The following is a 23,764-nucleotide window of genomic DNA, read 5'->3' as shown; positions in this document are numbered from 1 at the left end:
ATGGGAAACTTGAAAAGTGCTTGATTTAGAGTAAGCACTACTTAGCAACAGCTAAAACATCAGTGTGTTATCAACATTATTCTCATACTAAACCCAAAACACAGCACTGTACCAGCTTCTAAGAAGAAAATTAACTCTATCCCAGCTGAAACCAGGACACCTTTGCATAACCTTTGTGTTTGTGCAAGGGATTGGGATCAGGAAAACAGCTACCCAACCTCCTATAGCTTGGTGATTTAGAGGGAGAAGATGAGTTGACATACAGTGACATTTGTATGGAGGACTAGCATGTGCATTAATTTCCCTTGCCTACCTTCCTCCTCCTTTAGCTTTCAATGAAACAGTGTTCTCTTTGATCTGTTCTGTATCACTTCCCACATCCAGCAGAGGAGAACACCACATCTTCTGGCAGATGGGTTTCAAGGAGGCTTAACTCCTAGCTGAGTAATATGATTCTGCTGCTGAAAGCAACTGGTCTTGGCTGCTCTTGCTGCCAAGCAGTAGAGATATTTCTGAGAGTTCGCATGTACCCCTTCGTAATGAGGCCAGATTGAAACCCTTGGACTATGAGTACCCAAAATCCTAATTTTTTCTTTTGCTTTTATTTGGGCTGAAAAATTTATTAAGAATTTATCTCTTACTTAAAGGGAGATGAGGGCAGGGACAAAGGATATGTTTCTTCACATCCTGGGAATGGGAGAAAACAAAAGAGTTCAAAAACCTACAAAGTTAAATTCAACTTAAAGTTCTGGGATTTGATGGTAGCATTCCCTGAAGAATACAGCAATTTATTTGTCAGTAAAATGTAGCTAAATTTAAACTGACAACTATCTTAGTGATACAAAAATATTTTTAGATTTCTATGCAATGCTATATGTTTTGGTAATGATTATGGGGAAAAATAAGTTGTAAATTCTAAAGTACAGTATTTTTTTTTACCTTACATAATTTTATTTGCTAAGCAGTTAACTTTGAACCATGTATGTCATACATATTTAGTGTTGCTATGAAAATGTTCAGATGTGAAGCTCCAAAGAGTGAGTGTTTCACAACACATGTTCCTGACCCTAATTAATGTTAGTTTTAGAATAATTGCATTGAATCAGCCAGTTCAGTTTTAGATTATGGCAAAACATTAATTAGAATAATCAAAATATTAAAAGATTTTTGAGAAGATGAGGGGTTTGAAGTAGTATACATTCTGCAATGTGCAGTGTAATGAGATGAAGTTATACATGTATTGATGCTGTTTAGTTTAAAGGGATAGATGAAGGGTGAGGGCTGGGGAGGTGATGGGGCAGGGCTGAATGTATATTTAGAGATGACTGTCTTTACTTGTAGCTGGGTGCTGATTTTTGCTTTAGAAGGCTTGCGTTTTGCTTGCATATGTATATTAATGCACTTATCTGCTCTATGCAGCAACACATACAGAAGTTCTTAGGAAAAATTTATCATGCAAAGTGAAATGTGTACATCCCAGTGGGCACAACTGGCAGATAACTTGTGTGCAACAATATTACATACAAATCAGATTCATTACTTTAATTCTCTGCCCTTCAGGGAACAACCCATCTTCAGCACCCGAGCTCATGTCTTCCAGATTGATCCAAACACTAAGAAGAACTGGGTTCCCACCAGCAAGCATGCTGTTACTGTGTCCTATTTCTATGACAGCACAAGAAATGTCTACAGGATAATCAGTTTGGATGGCTCAAGGGTAAGCTTTATTTCAGATAACTTGCTTGCTGATAGACTTTTGTATTTATTTTCCAGTCTTATGTCCTTCATGTATCTTATCATATGCTTTTGTCATTATCTGAGTAACAGATTACTGATGTACATTGCTTCATTACATATTTTAAGTGTTTATTGAAAAATACTATTTTCCATGAATTCATATTTACTTTGATAAATCTATTGCTGAATTTAAGTGATAACCTGTTACTTAGTAAATACTTTGAGCAGTCTAAAAAGGCATTCCCTGTGAGATGCACTAAAAAGTACAAAAAGGCTTACAATAACCTGTTTTCACGTCCGCATTCAATGATGTTATCAATATCATTGGCTTCAGCATTATGAAGGACGCCTGGTTAGTGCTCGTAATCACTTAGTAAATCCTTCTCTGTTACATAATCTTCCAATTTTTGCTGTAGAGAACATGGTGATTCCCTCCTAATAAAGCTCTCCATGGTAAGCTTTTATCAAAACTCAGTTGGGTTAGGTTTGGGTTTTTTGGGGGTGGTGGTTTTTTGCTTGGTTTGTTTTTTTTAAAAATTAGGAAATATAATGTGTTGAGCTGCTATTGTAAGAAGCCTTGTCTAAGAAATTAATTTGGAAGACACAGAGAAAATATTTGACTGTTCTTTAGGTTCTACCCCAAGTGGGTATAAACCGAGTAACTTTATAAATGACATGTGTCACTGTCCACTCAGTGGACTTGTGATGGTTTGTTTACTATGATCTCAAAGTGCAAAAAATCAAGGCGACCACGCCAAGGGGTTATGCTTTGATCAAACAGCACAACTTTATTGTTTGCCCGTAAAGCGGCGTGCGATATAGTGACAGGGAGGGAAGGAAAGGTAAAATAAAAAGAAAAGGAAAGAGGATTATAGCTACCACCACAGGTCCAAGGCGTCCCTATGGTCCCAGGTCCAGGCAGCGTCCTGCTGGTCCTTCCGATCCTCATGATCCTTGGTGGGGAAGATCTCCAAAGTTCGGTTGCTAAGGAGCCATCTTTTATGCCAAGCAACACACCTTGCTCCTCTGGTCCATGGATTGTTGCCAGTCTCCGCCTTCTCGAGCCAGGTTATCACGCGTGTCCAAAGAGGAGTGCCCGAGGTGTGGTTTGCCTCAGAGGCAGGTAGCTTCAGACCTGGAGGTGTGTTCTTGTATTATAATGATATTATAATGAAGAAAGTTCACCTGAAGTTCAAGTTTTCTGGTTCGTTGCTATGACAGTGGTTGTGATCCATCTTCTGGACAGCTGTTATGCGGCCTTATTGTAGTTGTTCCTTTCAGTTCCAGGTAGCAGGGAGCAGCATAGTACTCCTCATACTGCATTCCATCTCCTTGTCTCTGTTGGCAATGTTGAGACAATATTGTTCTCTTTAGACCGACTCTTACAACATGTCAGAAATCTCTGCAATAAGGACAATAAAGATGCACAGAGTGTAACCAAAAGCTTTAATCTTTTCAGGAGACTTTAATTTGCAGTTTATGGAGGGGTGTCAGTTCATGATGGTTGGAACTAAAATACTCTTTTAGCGCATAGCAGTATTCACAGGATTTCTTGGCTATTTATTGAAAGCTGAAAAACATTACTCTGCTTTTTTTCTTTTTTAAATCCAGAATATTGCTGTTTTAAATGAGGAAGGAGAGTTTCTATCATATAGAAGTATATAGGAATTTTCTGTCAAAGATTTCTATATGATACTACTCTAGGTGACTGAGACTCTAGTATCAAAGCCTACCAAATTTTTTCCAAGTTTAACTCTTGACTGTTACCTTCTCAGCACTCCTTCAAATGATTTTGTTCTGTCAAATAATTAAAATACATTTTGTCTCACTGTTTATAAAATACTTTGGGATTGGGACCAGATGCTATATGAAATCAAGGCTACTAGTTGTAATCTGTAGCACCTTAACTGATCTGTACAGTTTACAAAACCTTTATTCTGATATCCACTGGGGTTTGTCTGCCTTTGTTCAAAGCTGCAACAGAAAGTGGCTGCTGAATTGCACTGCCAAGCAGTTGTTCATCAATTTATTTGCTCTTTTGTCTATTGTAGCACTTCCTTTGCATTTGCAGTACTATTGGCAAGGTATATTGATAATGCAACCTATCACTTTTTTTTTATTCTCTCTGTGATTGCTGCAATCCTAATAATGTTTTCACCCAACCATTATATGTCTGACTAAGATCTAAGATCCCAGTCATGATTAAGAAAGAGCCATTGTTTCAGGTATCACAACATTGCTCTGAAACATATCAAGGTGAATAGCAGGGGGACCCATAGAAGAATTTTTAGGAGCTTTTTTCAGAGATTTTAAAATTTTTTAATTATATCCCCATTTTTTAAACATCTGCACATACATAATGTAGTATGTAAAAAGGGCTGAATATAAATATAAAGCATTCTTAAGTTCAGAATGCATCCAGTGTGTCTCTGCTGTATGGCATACAGTTGGGTGTCAGTAACACTACTGGCATCTGAGCTTGCAATGCCTTACATTATTGATTGGTCAGATAGAGGCATTACATTTACAAAGCAGAAAAAGATATGTAATTTAATTCTCCAGTTCTGAGTTTTGAAATGAAATAAAATTATGATTTTGTGGTTTTCTTTTAAAACAATTTTTACATTGAAAATGTCTCAAAATTACATGTTGCCAGCTGCCAAAAATGCTTGTTGATCCATATTGGGTTTGTAGCTCTCATGCCCCTCCCTCAGGGTAGATAGATATATGATCCAACTAGGTTTACTTGTAAACCTCTGTGCTGGTGGGGTTTACAGCACCCTGTGGGTTTGTGTGTTGGAGAGAATGATGTGCACATGGCGGCTCAGTTATTGTGGCTCAGGTGCTGAGCAGGAAGCCAGTGATGGCAATGCATATGTCCACTTAGACTGCAGTAAGGAAATCTTGAGACTGTATTGGATTTGCGTGGCGAGGCTTTGGTAGCGGGGGGGGGGGGGGGGGGGGGGGGAGCTACAGGAGTGGCTTCTGTCAGAAGCTGCTAGAAGCTTCCCCCTGTGTCTGATAGAGCCAGTGCCAGCTGGCTCCAAGACGGACCTGCTGCTGGCAAGGCTGAACCAATCGGTGACGGTGGCAGTGACTCTGTGATAGCATATTTAATAAGGGGGAAAAAAACCCCAAACTGGCAACTTCAGCTGGAGAGAAGAGAGAGAATATAGAAGAGAAACAACTCTGCAGACACCAAGGTCAGTGAAGAAGGAGGGGGAGGAGGTGCTCAAGGCACCAGAGCAGAGATTCTCGTGCAGCCCATGCTGAAGACCATGGTGAGGCAGGCTGTCCCCCTGCAGCCCATGGAGGTCCACAGTGGAGCAGATATCCACCTGCAGCCCATGGAGGATCCCATGCTGGAGTAAGTAGATGTGCCCTGAAGGAGTCTGTGACCCTGTGGAGAGCCCATGCTGGAGCAGGCTCCTGGCAAGACCTGTGGGAGAGGAGCCCATGCTGGAGCAGGTTTGCTGGCAGGACTTGTGACCTTGTGGGGGGCCCACACTGGAGCAGTCTGTTCCTGAAGGACTGTACCCCATGGAAAGAACCCACGCTGGAGCAGTTCAAGAAGAACTGCAGGCTGTGGGAAGGACCCACGTCGGAGAACTTTATGGAGGACTGCCTCTTGTGGGAGGGACCCCATGCTGGAGCAGGGGAAGAATGTGAGGAGTCATCCCCCTGAGGAGGAAGGAGCAGCAGAGATAATGGGTGATGAACTGCCTGCAACTGCCATTCCCTGTCCCCTGCACCACTTGGGGGTGTTACTGAAAATCGTAACCAGGAAAACTCTCCAAACCAAATGATAGTTTAGAAAGCTGACATTGGTTTATTGCAGCGCTGGGTGCATGGGGGATTTTTCTTCCTAACATGCACAAGAAGCTACTTGAGGGTACACATTATATACAGTAGAGTATTTGCATATTCGTAGTACATTACATATTCATTTTCATTCATGCACAGGATTGGTTACAAGTTTCTCGCTTCTAAGACAAATTAGTGCACATCCTCAGATAGCACTATTGAAGCTTTTTACTAACTACACCTGCTCCCCAAGTGGGGTTTTGCCCTCTTTCAGGGGGCTATTTGAATTGAAGGTCAGGATCTTCCAGTACCACAATTACCTTTGTCCTACTTTCAACTAATTTTCTGTTGATGTCAGTGGATTGCAACACCTTATCAGCTTGTCTCCTCTTGCAGCCAGAACTTTCTCACTTGGAGGCTTCTTTCTACATAATTTAGATAACCATGCTCTTTTCCTCATCTGTTCTTTGTTTCCCAAGGCTGACTCCCTTTATTAGAAGTCCTTTTATTCATCAATTTTGACATTGTGAGAGGATGGATCAGCTAAACTTTGTGCACATACTTGTTTAACATATAGTTAAACACTAAATCAGAGTTCGATCATTCGGGAGTTTAGGCAACAGCAGGAGTGAAGTGAAGTCTGAGAAGAAGGAAGAGGTGGGAGGATGGTGTTTTAAGATTTAGGCTTTATTTCTCATTACTCTGATTTTGATGTGAAATGAATAAGGGAATTAAATGTTTTGTTAGAAGTTTGACTTTAAAACAATTAGAACAAATGAGTTGTTAATGGTTAATTCAGGTTACTAGCATTTTTGAATGCCCTGCTAAGTGCTTCGTTAAACACTGACAAATCCTTTGTTTAAAGGAGCTTCAAGAAGGAAGTACCACGCATGATGAATGAGCTGACTGGAAATTTACCACAAGAAATGAGCTCAGCAAAACTAAACACTAACTAGGGGAAATGTAATTCTGGCAGGGGGAGATCATGACCACTGACTCATTGACCACCGACTCAAGAAACCCCCTAACCCAAAGAGAAGTAGAGACTGAGCATGTGGACTAATACATAAGAAGCAAGAGGATTGCTTAACAAATAGGGAGCTGAGTATTAAATAATGAGAGAAATATGTAACTTGTAACCAGTGAAGGCTGATGTCTTTGCTGAACTGTGTAAATAGTGTAAAGTTTTGACAGTCGAGAAGCTAGGCATTTGTGGGTTACCACCTAGCTCCCTACTTTGCACAAACTAGAATAAAGGGATAGAAATGCCTCCACTCGGTGTGTGAATTGGTGCTGCATATTGGGTAATGAACTTGCCTATGGGACAACAATTTGGTAATAAATGAAACTAATTTCCCCAAGTCAAGTCTGTTTTGCCTGTGATGGTAATTGGTGAGTGATCTCTCCCTGTCCTTATATTGACCCGTGAGCCTTTTGTTATATTTTTCTCTCTTGTCCAGCTGAGGAGGGGAATGATAGAGCCTGGTGTCCAGCCAGGGTTGACCCACCAGAGAGATAGATACACTTGAAATTTGAGTGATAATCCATTTCTGCCCTGCACCCTTCCCCCTCTTTAGGTGAGTAAGTTCCAGTAGGATTCCTGGATAAAAATTTTCTACTGATTGTCTGAACATCATTAAATCTTTATTCTTGAAAACAAAAGGTAATTTTTAAGATGTGATCTTCACTCACCTCTGAGAGATGTTACTATACATCGCAGATTCCCACTTGAATTTGTTTGTGGAGATCTTTCATCTATTGTGAGAGAGTGGTTTTTTTTTCCACCTTATTCTATATCAAAGGGTCTATGAGCCAGATTCAGCTGAGAGGTCCTATAGAAACAAGTTCTGCTTATTCTTTCTACGTTGTGTAATGCTTTCTGAAGCTACTGTCTTGTCTTACAATACCTGGCACAAGAAATGATGCATCTCCCTCTAACTTGACTTCAGAAAATGTTCTATGGCCATAAGTTGTTCACTGTACAGGCCATATTTTATAGTCACATACAGTATTTGTATCCCTATCACCCATGTCAAGGAAAGCCTGATGCAAATAATCAGATAGAACTTGAGGCTGGTTTCTATGACATCTTGAGTAAATATCTTTTATGCAACCTTTTTCTCCTACTGCTCTAGGAATCAAGAGAAAACCTGAAAAATGAAATCTCTTATGCAATATGACATGACATCGTTGAGCAGTTGTTGCTAAGGCTTTCAGTTCTCATTAATTATGTAGTCACTTCATATCTCCTTGGAAAATGTGTTTTAGTACTTCTTTCTCCTAGGTGATAGAAGGAAGCCTCCGTTATTTATCCAGTAACATTGCAGATAGACACTAAGATTATTCCCAGTATCTTGCTGTCTTTTCCATTCAATCTCTGGCAGTCACTGAGAAAAGAAAGGAGATTAAGTAGTGTGGTTCCTGCAGTACTAGTTAACTCTCTGATAATGTTTTCACAAATGCAAGACTGGGAAAAACCCCAATAATTTGTGCTCATCTAACCCAAGAGAAGACTGGAAAAGAGTGGTTTTCCAGTCTGTAGGTTCTATGAGCCTTAATATATATTATTTCTGAGTCAAGTCTCCCATCAGTGTTATTGCAATAGATGATCTTTATATTTTAACGACTTATAAAATAAACTAGTCAGAAATTAAAATGATAATCTGTTTAATGCTAATATAGGTTTTAAGTAAGGCCTATAAGCACAGGTCTTGTTTGTAAACAGAGAGGGACACTTAGGCGAAGTGATTGGTGGCTGTCTTTGTCACAGTGACCACAAAGTAGTTGAGTTTCAAATCGTTGGCAATAGGAGAAAAAGTGCCAGCAAAACTTGGACCCTGGATATGGGGAGAGCAGACTTTGGGCTGCTGAAGGAACTAGTTAATAAGGTCCCCTGGGAATTTGCTTTTGAAGGTATTGGGGTCCATGAATGCTGGTCACTTTTTAAGAGTGCAGGAGCAGGCAATTCCAAAGTGTTGGAAATCAAGCAAACGGGGCAACAGGCTGGCTTGGCTGAGCAGGGATCTTGTAAAATTTAGGTGGAAAAGGAAAATGTATGGAGATTGGAAGCAAGGACAGGTGGCACAGGAGGACTACAGAGATACTGATTGCCACTGTAGGGAGAAAATTTGTGTGGCCAAAGCTTGATTAGAGTTCAAGCTGGCCAGTACTGTAAAGGGCAAAAAAAAAGGCTTTTTAAAAATATATTAACAGCAAAAGGAGGATCAGGGATAACATTGGTCCGCTGCTTGATGAGGTCGGTCACATCAGAAACGGGGACGTAGACTAAGCAGAAATATTTAATGCCTTCTTTTCCTCTGTCTTTAACACTGATGGTGGGCCCTGGGACCCCTGGAGCCCTGTGTTGGAAGACCATGAGTAGGGGGATGATAAAGTCCCAGCTGACTCTGAACTTGTTTGAGACTTGTTGCTCCAGCCGGATGCACATAAGTCTACGGGGCCTGATGGGATTCATCTCAGGGTACTTGAAAGAGCTGGCTGATGTTATTGCAGGACCTCTCTCCATTATTTTTCAATGGTCTTAAGTGTCTTGAGAGGTCCCAGTTGACTGGAAGATGGCAAATGTTGCCCCAATTTTCAAGAAGGATAAGAAGGAAGACCCTGGCAATTATAGGCCTGTCCGTCTCACTTCAGTGCCTGGTAAAATTATGGAGAAAGTTATTCTGGGAGTTATTGAAAAACACTTGAGAGACAATGCAGCCATTGGTCACAGCCAACATGGGTTCATGAGGGGAAAGTCCTGCTTCAGTGACTTAATTTCCTTTTATGACAAGGCCACCCATCTAGTTGGCCAAAGGAAGACAGTAGATGTACTGTGTTTCATTTTGTTTTGGTTTTTTTTTTGTTTTTTATTATTTTAGCAAAGCTTTTGATACTGTCTCTCACAGTATCCTTCTGGACAAAATGTCCAGCATACAGTTAGACAAGTCCATGATATCTTGGGTGAACAATTGGTCCAGGCAACCTGTTCTGTGTTCTGTCTTGTGCAGCCAGCCCACGTGGTCAGCTGAAGCAGTGAGCAGTCTCAGCTGAAAACTGGTTGGTTTCTCCAAGGTTTTATGCTGGGTTAATTTGCAACCAGATATGCCACTGTCACTGCAGCAAATGGCAGTCCTGCAGGCTTTAAATCTGCCTGTTGCTTGGAGGTCAAAAGTCCCTGTCCTCAGAGTCCTCTTCTGCACTGAGGAAGTTACATCTGTCACAAAATTACCTGCATGTTCAACTGTGATACAAGTTCAAATTAATCAAGCAATGGATGGAACTAGGGCTTAAGCAAGGAGACAACATAGCTAGAGCTTGGGTTGGGAGGAAGACTCTTTTCTACACTTTCCCCAGGATAATTAATTTCAAACATGTTACTGTTGATGGCTTCTGCACCAAGAGAGATTGAGCATTAAGTGAACTTGCACAGCTCTGTTCTGGGCTTCCACCAAGTTATTTCAAAAGGAGGGCTTCTAAGCACTAACAGTACACAAGAAGACAAGAAGCATACAAGAAAAACAGAGCTCCAGAACACCTCATTTCTAAGAAGTCCACCTCCACTGTCTCATGTTATCTCTTCTGTCCTACATGGCATGGACAGCTGTTTCTCATGAGGTCAGTTGGAGGCCTTGGTGCAAGTACAAGCCTGCTGGCTCTATTTGGGCCCTCAACCATATGCCTAAAGAAAGGAGGATGACTGAATTACCAGTGACTTCACTGACCAGCTTCTCCTATATGAAAATCTGAGGAGAAGTTTTATGGACAATTAATGCTGGAGATGGTTTTCCAGTCTCTAGTCACACAACAGATCTTGTCCTTGACCTGATAAGGCTTGTTGATTCAATGAGGCTTGTTGATTCAAATGTAAGCTTTCAGGCATTCCAAAGTTTTCCAGAAGTTGTTCACAGTGGTAGCCAAAACTTTCATTTTGAGGTAAAAGTTATCGGAGAGAACTGCCTGTTTGATATCCTCAGTTACATCCAGATTTGCTCTTCCAATTTAATGTGAGCATAATGGAGCTGCCAAAGCCACTGCAGAAGATGCCAGTTTTGTTAAATTCATCTGTGGTGCTGTATATTTGTTTGCCTTTCCACATGTTGCAATACAATGTGTTCTTCTGAACTTTCTTGCAATACTCCTCTCTCCCACTTCATCTGAGAATCAGCATATACACATGGAAGCTGTTTGTGGGCTTAGCTGGCTTTTCAGCTGTAAATTTTTCAGGCTTACCCTGTAGAATTCAGAGAAAATTTGATGATGGTGGTATCTGTGCTCCAGGGCTACCTAAACCTCAGCAGAAGCAAAGGATGCTAGCTAAGTAAACTCCATAACTACTCACTTTAATATCCATCCAGAAGGCCATCTCACACAAGTAGTATAGGCTGGATTTGACTTCTAGAAGATCTCAGGCTTGGGAGAGCAGTACTTGGTCTTTCTGATGTTGAAGTTTCTCACTGTCATCATTCTGAGAAAATATTGTTATTCTCTGTGCATCAGTTTAGTTCCTGCTACTCAAAGAATAATATTAAGATTTCTTTACTCCAACAGAGAAGTTGGTTTGGACCCTGTGAATTTTGTTGCTGCTCTAGGACTCTACAGTAATCACTGGCTTTAAACTGCTGGGGGTAAGGCAGGGATTATGGTTTCATGGGAGCAGAACAAAGCACGTGCACAATGATGTTCAAGATTCCCAACTCTAGTGTGAGACAGTAGGACTCATATTGACAATAACCTTTGGAGCACAATAACTGGTATGTAAGAAAGATTCTTCCCGAGCTGTTCTGCTCACAGTGTATGCTATTTTTTGGGAAGTTTTATGGACATACTCTTTCACATGGGTATTACAAAGCACCTACTAACCAGTGTTTTATGAAAAAGGCTGTGAATTATTTAATAAATATGGCTGAAACTCTTAGTAGCACCAGACAGATGAGAAAGCATGCCTGCATTTTACTTCTAATACACATATCTGGTTTTATGGCTAGTCTTTTTTGTTCGCATTGGCTGATTATAAACTGTAATAACCATTAATTTTTAGTTAAATGGAAACCATTTGTGTCATTGTAAGGCTTTATCCTGACATACTTTAAGTCAATTAGACAGTTCCACATCACAGTTTTAGAATATGTTAGACAAACTTTTATGTGATGAAAATATTGTTGAAATCCATGTTAAAACTTTAGTTGGTTTTAGTGGAACCACTATATAGTTGTAGTTTTTTGTTTACATTAGCAGAAGTTGTATGCAGGGAGATGTGCTTCTTCCATCCTGTATGTAACAAGAACTAGAGAAAAAATCTAAGTGTAGCTCTTCTTCTGTAGTTGATGTATGACCCTGTCACTGTTAGTCATGTTTATGTGTGTGTATAAAGGAAAACCAGATACTTGCAATACAGAAACTTAAAAATAAATTGTGCTTCTTGTTTTATTGCATATTTTCCAGTGAGGATTGCATATGCAACAGGGGGAATGCAACTGTGGGTCTTACAGTGGATCTTGAGAGGCTTTGCTTTAGGGGACAAAGAAATATACTTGTGAGACAAAAAAAGACTTTGCTTGTTCTTCTATTCTGATCTCATTAACCTATGTGGATGTTTTAAAGGACTTTTTTTTAGACTTGCTAACTATTAAATGACTCATTGCAATTGCAAACAGGCGCCCCCCACCCTTTTGCTCCTTTAAAAGCATGTATACCAATATATGCTTTCGTAATTTTAGCTGTGATTGAATTAGAAGAAAACTGTTCCCTAGTTGCAAGTTTGTCTCATTCAATGTACACAGATACTTGTCTATAATATTGGCATTTTCAATTATCAAGTAGTTGTTTTAAAAAAAATCAAAACCACAGAACACCTTTTTTACAACTATACTTTTTTTTCAGGCAATAATAAATAGCACTATCACCCCCAACATGACATTTACTAAAACATCCCAGAAGTTTGGCCAATGGGCCGACAGCAGGGCAAATACAGTCTATGGCTTGGGATTTTCATCTGAACATCACCTTTCAAAAGTAAGTATGACCAGTGACAGCTATTCAGCCAGTCAAGCAGCTTAAGAGTATTTGATTCCTGTTGGTTGTATCTTGATTCAGTGCTCACTACTGTTATTTAAAAATAGTTTACAAAAAATGTTCTGTATCCATCCTTATAATGTAAAAAGACAAAACAATATTGTTACAACACTTTGTTGCCTATGAATTTTCTTTTAACTAGTTGAGGAAAGGAGGGAGATTTAAACTATCACAGTGTATGCTGTTCACACCTTCTAGGTATTCACTTGTTAAGCTTTGTTAAGTTTCTCTTCTTTAAAGTTGTTCTTCTGTTGCAGTTTTTCATGATAGAATTTAAAGGAGTAGACTATGTAGTGTTTCTTCTGTGTTTAGATGTCCTAAAAAAATATTATTGGTAGTCTTCAGATGCATTTTTGTCTTTTAAGCCACATTCACTTTTCTGCTGTGTTTTCTTCATCAAATTACAGATATTTCAACATGTGCAGGCTTAAAGTAAAGCTAGTGGGAAATATATTCAATGTAAAAGAAAACTACGTTTTCTTGTTGGAATACAAAAGTTGAAATTATTACTAAAGAAACTAAGTGCCCTATGAGTTTTTTTTTCTGGTCAACTTGTACAGGAGGGAAGTCCACCTTAATCCAAGGAAAGCAGTAACTCACTCCTTTTTCTCAAAGTGATGGTATGGTTCCTGTAAGCACCCTTTTTACAATTCCTACTGTTATTGATACTACTCTGGTAGATGAGTCCAGGAACCTGTAAAAGCCAATGTTGTTTTTCTCCAGATGAGGAATTCTATTTTCAGTTTAAAAACATGTTTCTACATTTAAGCAGATAATTTTTATCTTTGAAATATACAAACTATCTGGAAACCCAAATGCAATAAAAAATGTATAATGAATGTTTGAGTAAGGAATGATGGTTGGCTTGTTATAAAAAAAACCTAAATAAAAAAAATTATACTGGCCCTTTTGAGAAAGTATTCATCACTATCCAAGGATAAGCATGACCCTGTCAGAAAACCATTAAAAAAAGAACCAGTACATCTGCTTGTAAGATTTCTTCCTTTCATAATCCAATAGTTTTCATTTCTACAAAGCAACACAAGCCCAGGAAATTCTGAGTGATATTAATATTGAATATATGCATGTGTCATTGCTTCAGTGAACTTAGAAACTTTGTCATTTATTTAAATTGGTGTGTATGTCCTAGAGGCACTTGCTTACCAACACGGTAATAACTTTTGTTAATATTTCAAAGGATTTAGCATAAATCCTAATTTAGTTTACTTCTCATATATTAGCTTGTTTTCCTTAATCATGGAATGCTTCTTTGGAGGCAAAGTATCATGCTTTAGTCATGCATAGCCTGTGTTTGCCTGCCTTTCAACACTGGGTTGTCCTTGCCAGTGAAAATATTTTGATTTTTTTCATCTGTCCTTCCCTTCACTCTTTCCTTGCTCTCCCCAAGTGATACTTACTTCCTTATTAATTATAGTTGTTTCTATCCTATTCTTTCATTGACCTCAAACTGATGTCTGAGTTTTCAGCATGCCTTTGGCTTACAATTTTATATTACTGTTGAAAAAAGTTACAGTAGATATTTTTGTCTCAAGTACGTTTGATTAGCAATTACTCAGATTACTGTGATTTATGAAGAATACACAGATCTGTTGAGAAAAATGCCAAGTCACAGACCTTTTCAGAAGTTTATAGTGATGAATCTTCAGGACCTTTTCAGCAAACTGTTTCCCTTGTATTATATCTTAATTATCAAATTGTGATTTTCATGTGAATTAAAATTGATGATCATTGCTACTAAAATTCATAAAGGTGAAACTTTTTGTGTTATTGTAAATTTAGCAAACATCTTTGATGGAGGGAAAAGAAACTTGTGTTTAGATTACAGTCTATTCAGTCACTGGAGTTGGTAGATATATCGGTCTGGGAATCAGAAAACCTGAATTAGAAACCCTGGATCTGCTGTGTAGCTTCAGAGAAATCAGATCTATCTTCTCTTTCTTGTCTTGTGTCTCTGTTCAGATTACTAATTCCCACTTCTGTGCACTGGCACTATAGTCAAGATTACCAGACCACTCTTTGGTACACCTAGCACTGTAGGACATGAAATCTAATTTAGGGCTCAAGGTACTACTAGATATTAGTAATAGTGCTATCAAATAAACTGTATTAATGGATTTGTTCAGAAACAGAATGCTTCTAGAAGTTGCCTTAAAAATTGATTCTGGAACTTCTTTTCTGTACTTGGTTTATCAAAGTGAACACCCCTGTTGTATGTAATTTGTTTTGCAGTAGTGTCTCTGGGCCCCAATGAAATATTTTAAGTTCCAGGGAGCAAAAGAAAGCCTGAAACCACAGAAAAGTTAGTCTAGTCTGTGACTGATATCAACAGGTTAATGAAGCAAAACAATTAGAGCAGAGATAATAAAAGTCATGCCTTCTAATAAACTGATTTCAGATTATTGTCTGCTTAGCTATGTCACTCTAAACAAGCAGATGATTTCCAAAGCATATATCAAGTGTTTGACTTTTGGACTATTCGTTTTTGGTTCATGTGTCTTTGTCCTCCTAAACTGATTACTAGGGTAGAGTGAAACATCAGTAACCTCTTTCTGGATGATTATTGTTACTGTGAGAATTAGTAGAGCGAGACTATCTGGTGTAAGAATAAAGGCACTCTAATCAACCTCACATGCAAACAGTATAGAAGAAAATTAATTGAACATTTGTTTATTTTCATTAGACCTTTTCTCAATATGTAAGACCACAAATACACCTCAAGATTGTTCCATCAGGAGTCAGGTCGAAGTCAGTGATACCTAAAAGATGATTCCTATGTTGAAGAATATTCCTTTCACAGAATCAGGATATCCTAGCACAGTCCCCCTTGCTGCTGTAGTAGTAGGAACAGAATGTCGTATGATATTCAGGGAAAACTGAGGCTAATTTCTCAACCAGAATATAAATCTGTGCTTGTGATAGTATCCTGCTGTATGGGAAGAAATATTCCTTGTCAGGATTGCTGTCTGTTTTATCCCTTTGAATTAGTTCTTAATTCAAATTCTTAATTCTTAAATTCTTAATTCTTAATAACTTAGGAGTATGCTAAATGCCAAAAGGACCGTCACAGGTACTTGTGAGATCCTCTTGTAGACTCTCCTTCCACAGTTTTTCCATCTTTTCCTTAAATTAATCTTCCAGAGAACTCTTCCTTTCATACAATGAGATCTCATCTTTGTTATTTAGGAATTTTATCAAGAGATTGCCTCAAGGAATTCTAGTAAATTTTTGAAAATTTCCTCTACATTAGCCTTGTTATCTTTTCTTATAATGTTATCTACTTATCTGTCTATTTATTTTATATATGTATTAGTTTCTGCTACTGTGATACAGAAGATCATATTTACTGCCTTGTATGTCTTCACCCATTCTAAACCTCAGCATCATGTTTTCTCACTTATCAATCCTCTTATCCTAAAGCTGATTTAAATAATAGGTTATCCATCATATTTTGAGGTCTATCTACAGCTCTTAAATGAGTATCATCTGGTGATCTGTTGCCAGTTTTATTATCTGTTCTGAGACCTTTTTTGGTGCTGAATTAGAGTTTCAGGATGGTATATTTTGTCTCCTTCTATATTCAGGAAACATGCTTTTAAATAACCTGACAGCTGAAATATAGGATACCAGTGGAGAGAAATGATACTTCCTCAAATACTAATAGCATACCAGGAGAAGTAGTTTAAAGACAATAAAGATTTTTAGGCCTTGGTTAGCAAGCGAAGTTCTGACTGAAAATAGTTGAGGAGATTGTGTCACACAAAGGTAGCTTTCATCCCTTCTGATTACATGCAGTGCAAAACAATTTCTTTGTATACTGCTGCTGGAGAGATTTAGAAGCTGTTGGTGAAGTTTCCAATGTTTATGCAGAATCATTTCAGTCTTAAGATGATCATAATAAGATCATGTTCTGTATAAAAGCATGTATAAAAGCAGTAGCAAGCAAAAACGAATGCTTGGCCACTATAGCAATTAGTGTAGTATCAAGCTGAGATCTATGAAGCTAAATTTTTCTCTAGCCAGAGAATCTAGGCCCTATTCTTAATAAATTGTTTTAATCTATCAAGTTTAAGGGTGCATGTATTTCTAAATTGCTGCTTTGGCTATTTTCTGGAAGAGGTATGTGTAGCACAGAAATCAAGCTTTATATGGCAGTTTAATGTGAAATTCTTGAATTTAGTGTTCAGTATATATGAGTGTTTATTTCAATGAAGTTGTTCTTTAACTTGATTGATGTCAATGAACAATCAATAAATGAACTTGACTCAGTATTCCCACTGCTGCTTTCTTAATTAGCTACTGAAATTATAAATGCTGTTAAAATTTGGGAAGAAATTAGTATTGTTTCAGTCATGACAGAATGAAGCCCATTGAAGGCTCTAGGCTAATAGTGACCACAGTAGGCTTCAGAACCAGATCATTCATGGTCAGGAAGACAGTAAAACCTGAATCTGAAAACAGCTGTGCAAGGCAGCTTATCACTATTATTAACCGTATATGAGGTGGGTTTTTTAACACTATCAGCAACAAATTAAACTTTGTTGCATCATAATTTTCTTGTCATATAAACAGAGTACACTATGTCTGAAAGGTATGTCACTGTGAAACTCTCTTATATGAGTATCTAATAAGGAGAAAAATTAAAAAATTATAATGACAGAATTTTACTTTGTAAAATATTAAGTACAGCATTCTGTTCTGCATGTAATATGACTACTTCACACCTACTCTTTCTCTTTTCCTTTTTTTTTAAACATATGTACCTTCAGTTTGCGGAAAAATTTCAGGAATTCAAAGAAGCTGCACGACTAGCAAAGGAAAAATCCCAAGAAAAGATGGAGCTAAAAAGTACACCCTCTCAAGTGAGTCTTATTGCCTGATTCAAGCCTAGTACTTCATAGTCTGTGCTACTTACCATATCTTATACAAACGTATTAAAAATGAATAGGGTATTTCACAGTTTCCCTGAATCCTCTCAGCAGTCAGCTATAAGTGTAAATAAGTCTAAGAATACATTTAATATACATTGCAGAAGTGTCAAAGGGGCTTGTTTTAATATAAAATTGGCCTTTTTTTTATTCCCATCTCTTTCTTTGAGTTTTCCCTAGAAAATATGTTATGAGTAAAGATGGTGAGCAGTTATGTAAGTAAATCTATAGTAAAGACCTTTTGTGGGTTTTTTTCTTATTGTATCTATGAAACTTCAGGCGATGCATTGTAAAGGACTTTTATATAAGAATCATTACAACATAAATTGAAGTTAAACCAGCAAACTATTTTTACTTATTTCCTACTGTTGTAGTATTCACTTGTGAAACGTGTTGAAGGAAGATGACAGATTCACATGGGTTCTGGGGTTTTATTGCAGTTAGCCATATTGTAAAAGAAGAGGTTATAAAAGACATCTCAAAGTATGAACTGGGTTAATATAGGCCTAACAGGAAGATAAATTAATATAGTCATATTTACATTAGTCATGCCTAAAATTTATTTATTTGAAAATGGATACTTTGAATTTACTTTGAAAAAAGAGATTTCATGAGGCTTTTATGCCCCTACCCTCCACTATTTCTGGCTCTGTGTGTAGCTATTTGCTTTATTTTAAGCATTAGTGAAGACAAAACTAATTCCTTCTCTTGGAGGATGAAGCAGCTTTAAAACTACAGCAGGGGTTCTTGAGCTGAGTAGGATTAATGCAGCTAAGTCTTTTCTTTTTCTGGGGAGCGCATCTTCATTCATTGAATCAGTGCATCTATTGAGTGCTTTGCACTGCAATATGCTCCTGATCTTTGATGGAACAATGATAGCAGGCAGTTTGCAGCATGCTGTACAGATAGGTTTATTGCTACCAGAAAGCTGCATCTGGTTTCCTTCCAAGAGAAGTCGGTGGAAACCACAAGAATACACAATGAACCAATCTCATGTTGTTTTCCCAGTAGGCATTTTGCCCAAGTGCTAGGTTGGCTTTTGCTATTAAAGGGAAACTGCTTGCTTTACTGTAATAGGAGAAAAAATAAGGCAGTCTTTTTTAATTAGTTTTCTTGACTGTCTAAACTTCTCATAATTTCCATTAATAAATACATAGATAATGGAAATAGGTATTTCAGTATTATAACTGATAAGTTAGCGTATTATTCCAAAAGATATAGTTAGTGCAAGTACTGACACATCAGCATAATAGTCTTCACATACTTAATGCTTTTCATTCGTTCCCCAGAAAGAAGGGAGTTTGGAGCGAATGAGAAGCAATGACTTCACTGCAGACTGAAGTGCTTCGGTAGTGCTGGGGCTTATTTGAAGAGATTTATGACTGGGGGAAAAGAGGTGCTTGGTAGTGGGGAGGGAAGGTGGGACCCTAGAGACATTTGAAGGAGCAATTGCTGTCATTTTGATCATCTGCCAAAAAGTGGCTGCAAGGCACGTAATTCCAGTGTTGCCTTTCTCAATCATTTTACAGCTCTTCTTTCCCTTTTGCATAGTGATCCTTTGCAGAAAGGGGGAATAAAAGAGGAAGGAGAGAGTTTTTCAGTGGCCAGTCAAGACTCGGGCTTTTTTAGGAAGCTTTGACAGGAAAGGCATTGGGAAGTAGTGTGTGAGTAGTGAGCTCTTGTGGTTTAACCCTACCTGGTAACTAAGTACCATGCAGCCACTCGCTCACTCCCCCTCACCCAGAGGGATGGGGAGGAGAATTGGAAAGGAATGTAAAACTCGAGGGTTGAGATAAGAACAATTTAATAATTGAAATAGAATAAAAATGAAAAAACAATAATAACAGTGATGACAATAACAGTTATAGTGAAGGGGGGGGAGGAAAGAATAAAATCCAGAGGGAAAGGAAGAAAGAAACACGTGATAACACAATGCAACTGCTCACCACCCACTGACCAATTCCCAGCCAGTCCCTATGCAATGATCTGCTTGCTCCGGCCAACCTCCTAGGTGTATATATACCAAGCATGACATCCCATGGTATGGAATACCTCTTTGGCTAGTTCAGGTCAGCTGTCCTGGCTGTGTCCCCTCCCAGTTTCTTGTGCCCCTCCAGCCTTTTTGCTGGCTAGGCCTGAAGAACTGAAAATTCCTTGATTTAGTGTAAACATTACCCAGCAGCAACTAAAAAGATCAGTGTGATAACATTGTTCTCACATCAGAGCCAAAACACAGCACTGTACCAGCTACTAAGAAGAAAGTTAACTTTCCAGCTGAAACCAGGACAGCTCTATAACAGTAGCTCAGTTAGCTACAAGCGTCAATCCCTCTGTTGTCTTGGACTTGCAGATATCATTCTGCATTAAATTAATAATAGGTAGGAAGCTACTGCATATCAAAACTGGAAAATATACATGAAAAACGTACATAAAATGTGTTACATACCTCTTGGTGCTGCTTTAAAAAATGCATTATTTTGCTCATGTCATAAACCCATGGAACTTACAGTGACAAGTCACCTGTGGTCTATATTCAGTTACAGGCTTGCCTATGCACTGAAAGTACAACACTGATCGGGAGTTCACTGAACAGCATGAATCAATAGGATGAAAACTGTGTGTTCCCCCTCTTCCCCCTTTTATTTTTCTTCTTTTCTTTTTTAAACAAATATTAATTAGGTTCAAGTGCAGAACCAATTAGTGTAGGTTGTGGGGTTTTCACCCTCACCCCTGCAGTCTTACAGCTGATATAAAGTTCAGCATCATCCAACCCCCCTTGCTTTCTAACCTCACCAAAGTGGGAAGCTAGGTGCGGCTGGGTAAGGAGTCTGATATAATAAAACTCAATAACAGCAGACTGTTATTAAGTAAGGTATCCTTTATTGCAGCGCTGGGGTAGCACTGGGGATAGCTCCTCCATAAGTGCTCCAACAATCTGACAAACTTTCAGAGCCTATACACCATAAAGTTATACATATTCACAAGATTTCTGAGAACTTATTTACATATACATGACATTTCCTGGGACTCATTAACATATGCAAACGCCTGGTCCACATGCACAGTCATCTTCCCTGGTGGTCTTTGGGTGGTTGTCTGGGTCTTCAGATGAAGGCTTGTAGTCTTCTTCGCTGTGCCCACTGACTGACCTTCTGGGCAAACTCAGTTCTGGGATCAGTAGACCATATCCTAAGAGGCTATTGTTGCCACCCTCTTGTAACTTTCTTATCATTATGTTCCTGTGTATCAGTTTCTCAAGACCCAGTTGTCTACCCTAAGATTATCTGAGTGCCCCCTTATCTTACCCCCATCCCTTATTTTACAGCCATCCAAAGCCTCCTTTGTTCAACTAAATTTAATCCTTTCACAACCAATTGGAGAACTGGAGTCTGAACCTCAGGCCTTTTTTTTTTTTCTCTAAGCAAGAATCTGTCTTCAGATATTTCTTGTGACCCTGGTCATTTCATATGAAGACGTCTGTTAATTTCTGAAATTGTGTGGTGAGTAAATTAAAATCATCAAATCAAAATAATCCAACTCTTTCTTCTGTGATTCTGAGACCCTCCTATAATATTAGGAATAGCTATTGCCTGAAAAGTTTTAGTATCACAAGATTTTTATAGTGCAAGGACTTGATCTTAAAGGTCTTTTCCAACCTAAATGTTTCTATGAAGGGGTTGGTTTTGGCAAAATCATCATGGTTTTATCATCTGTTGGCTTTTTCTCTGTGGAAGTACTCAATTTACTTCCGATCCTTGTGGAAAAAGTTACTTTCTGGGATATCGTGTGAATTTCTGTACTGGAAAGATGTATTTAAGACTTTAAGATATCTGAATCGGTAGTGGGCAGCCTTATGCTATTGCCAGTCAGTACTGAACAGAGCTCTATGAAGAACAGTGATGTCAGGGAAGTGTATGGAACACTTAATGAGAAAACAGTATAATACTTAATAAAAGAAGAAGCTGGAATTGATTTGGTTTGTTCATGGTTTTAGAATCACATATTCCTTCTTCTATTATATATTTAGTCACCGTTAAAAGGTGGCTTTATCTGTGCTGTGAAGTCTGCTTGTTTTACTTTAGAGACTCTTTTGTGAGTGCATGCATTTTGTTTATAAGATTTTTAAATTTAAGGCATCTTTTGATGATTTCCCCTCTATTATGCTTGGTTTGTATATTGTAGGTAACTGTCATTTTTATATACTGCTTGGCATCACCAGTCCTGGATACTTATTAGTAAGGCCACGGCTCCTTTAGACAGTGCAGATCTCTGAAAAACTCTTAAACAGCAGACTCTCACATTCACTTGTCACATTGAAAAATATTAATCCTCAGTCCATATGTAAATCCAGGACTGGCGAGTGACTTGAAGTTCAATATCCTCCAAAAAACTATATATGATATATGGTTTTATACCATAGGAGAGCCATTAATCCTTTCTTCTCAAATGTATGAAATATCTATTTGTAGCTGTCATGAAATGGGACATGGGAAAAATCAGGCCTTAAAATATGTCATTGGTTTACAGGAAGACTTTCAATTTAAGCAGTTGTTTTCTTTATAGGGTCTACACAGTTGGGTCTTAGTTAACCTGCTCTTCCAGCTAGGAGGGAGGGGTGAAAATCTTTTTCAGCTGACCAACTATGTAAAATTTGAAGTATATGTGTGAAGCTATAATCCGGAGTAAAAGCTTTATTACTTATGAATGTCTCACAAAAACGTTTCTAGAATTCTTTTATTCTCTCTAAATAATATAAAATGTGAATATATTATTTGTAAGATTAGTTTTGTTCTGTGTATGAAGGTTTGTTTTTTTGGTATTTGGTACTTTATTCATAGCCAGCTTCATAATAAATTATTTACCAGGCAGAGATAGTTGTGAGTGTGTGAGAACACTGATTAACCTGTATTGGTGGAAGAAATACATACTAGAATCTGATGCTTCTCTTGTACATACAGATCAGCCTCTCATGAATTTGCAGGGAGTGAACCTTTAGGTATTACATAGATTGTGATGTTTGTCTGCATTAATTTTTGTCACTTGAATTTCATTCAAATTAGATGTCTATGAAAGTACTTTACTGAAAAATAAGCCTAGATGGAACTTGCACATTTGTTTTTCTTCTGCTGAAATAATTTTTATGCATTCATACTTAAAATATTTTAATAAAGCTCTGGCTTTATGTATCTAATAATATTGTTGCAGGAATTTTATCTTAAAGATACAAGCAAGCCAGATTTGTGGGTTGTGGTATATGTTTTTTAGAACATCTAGTGCAGTTTGGGAAGAGGAGGAAATAACAGAGAAACTCTTGGGTCCATAATACCTTTCATTTAATGGCAGTGGAAACTGTTTGTCAAATCAGAGGATAATAATAGACAGAACCACATCATTTGTATAAAATAATTCATGTGCCTGCTTATCTTGCCAACTCTGCTCTCCTTTGACACTTAATTTTAATTTAGTTTCAGTTCAGTAAAATTGTTCTGTAAAAATTAAGATTTAATTTTAACTTCTAAAATATTAACACATGAGATAATAGTTTTGAGTATAAAATAAGAGTATTCTTCTGGAAAGTAGGTAACAATCTACATATTTACATTCCTAAAATAAATAGTTTACACTTATATTATAAATAGCTTTAATATTTGTGTAATAAATCAGTGTAAGATAATTATTTTCTGCTTTTTAATCAGTAGGAATTTAATAAGAAGATGCAGAATAGAGACACTTGTGTATATGTATTGTATAACTTGATGAATGCTAATTATAATAAACTTGAAGTCATTCTTAAAATGTTTTAATATAACTGCATATTACCCACTAATTCAAGTTGTAGTGAGATACGTCTCTGACTATGTGAGAAATACAGTAGAATAAAAGCAAAATTTTGACAATTGTTGTGCTGCAAATGCTTAATATAAAGTGTAACGAACATGTTGAACGACAATATTTTTGGTTAAACGACACCAGTGTTTTGTGGAGGGTGATGATGACAGCCAGATCTTATTTTCTATAAAATAACTGAGTTTTCCCATCTGGTTAAGTCTCAAAGTCAAGGGCAAGATTTCTTATAGATATACAGTCAGATTCATTATTGGCTTTCAAAAAGCTTTATTCTTGTGAACTAGTTGAAGGCTACAAGTGGAGGCTCAAAATTAGACCCTGATCTTGTAAGATCATGACCATCTTCAGATACTTTG

General features: G+C 37.8%; 1 protein-coding gene across 3 annotated transcripts in view; it reads left to right on the top strand.

Moving 5' to 3' along the window:
• LOC121080603 (homer protein homolog 1-like) overlaps window positions 1–23,764 on the top strand; it is a 126,594-nt gene that overhangs the window by 22,960 nt on the left and 79,870 nt on the right. For all 3 annotated transcript variants that reach the window (XM_040578741.1, XM_040578740.1, XM_040578739.1), the window contains exons 2-4: window positions 1,561–1,717; window positions 12,424–12,555; window positions 17,403–17,495. In XM_040578741.1, the coding sequence (XP_040434675.1) occupies window positions 12,454–12,555; window positions 17,403–17,495 (195 nt within the window). In that variant the 5' untranslated portion in view covers window positions 1,561–1,717; window positions 12,424–12,453. The remainder of the gene's footprint in view (window positions 1–1,560; window positions 1,718–12,423; window positions 12,556–17,402; window positions 17,496–23,764) is intronic.

The sequence above is a fragment of the Falco naumanni genome, chromosome W (assembly GCF_017639655.2).
Source record: "Falco naumanni isolate bFalNau1 chromosome W, bFalNau1.pat, whole genome shotgun sequence".
Lineage (NCBI taxonomy): Eukaryota > Metazoa > Chordata > Aves > Falconiformes > Falconidae > Falco > Falco naumanni.
This window is presented reverse-complemented; position numbering and strand designations above follow the sequence as displayed.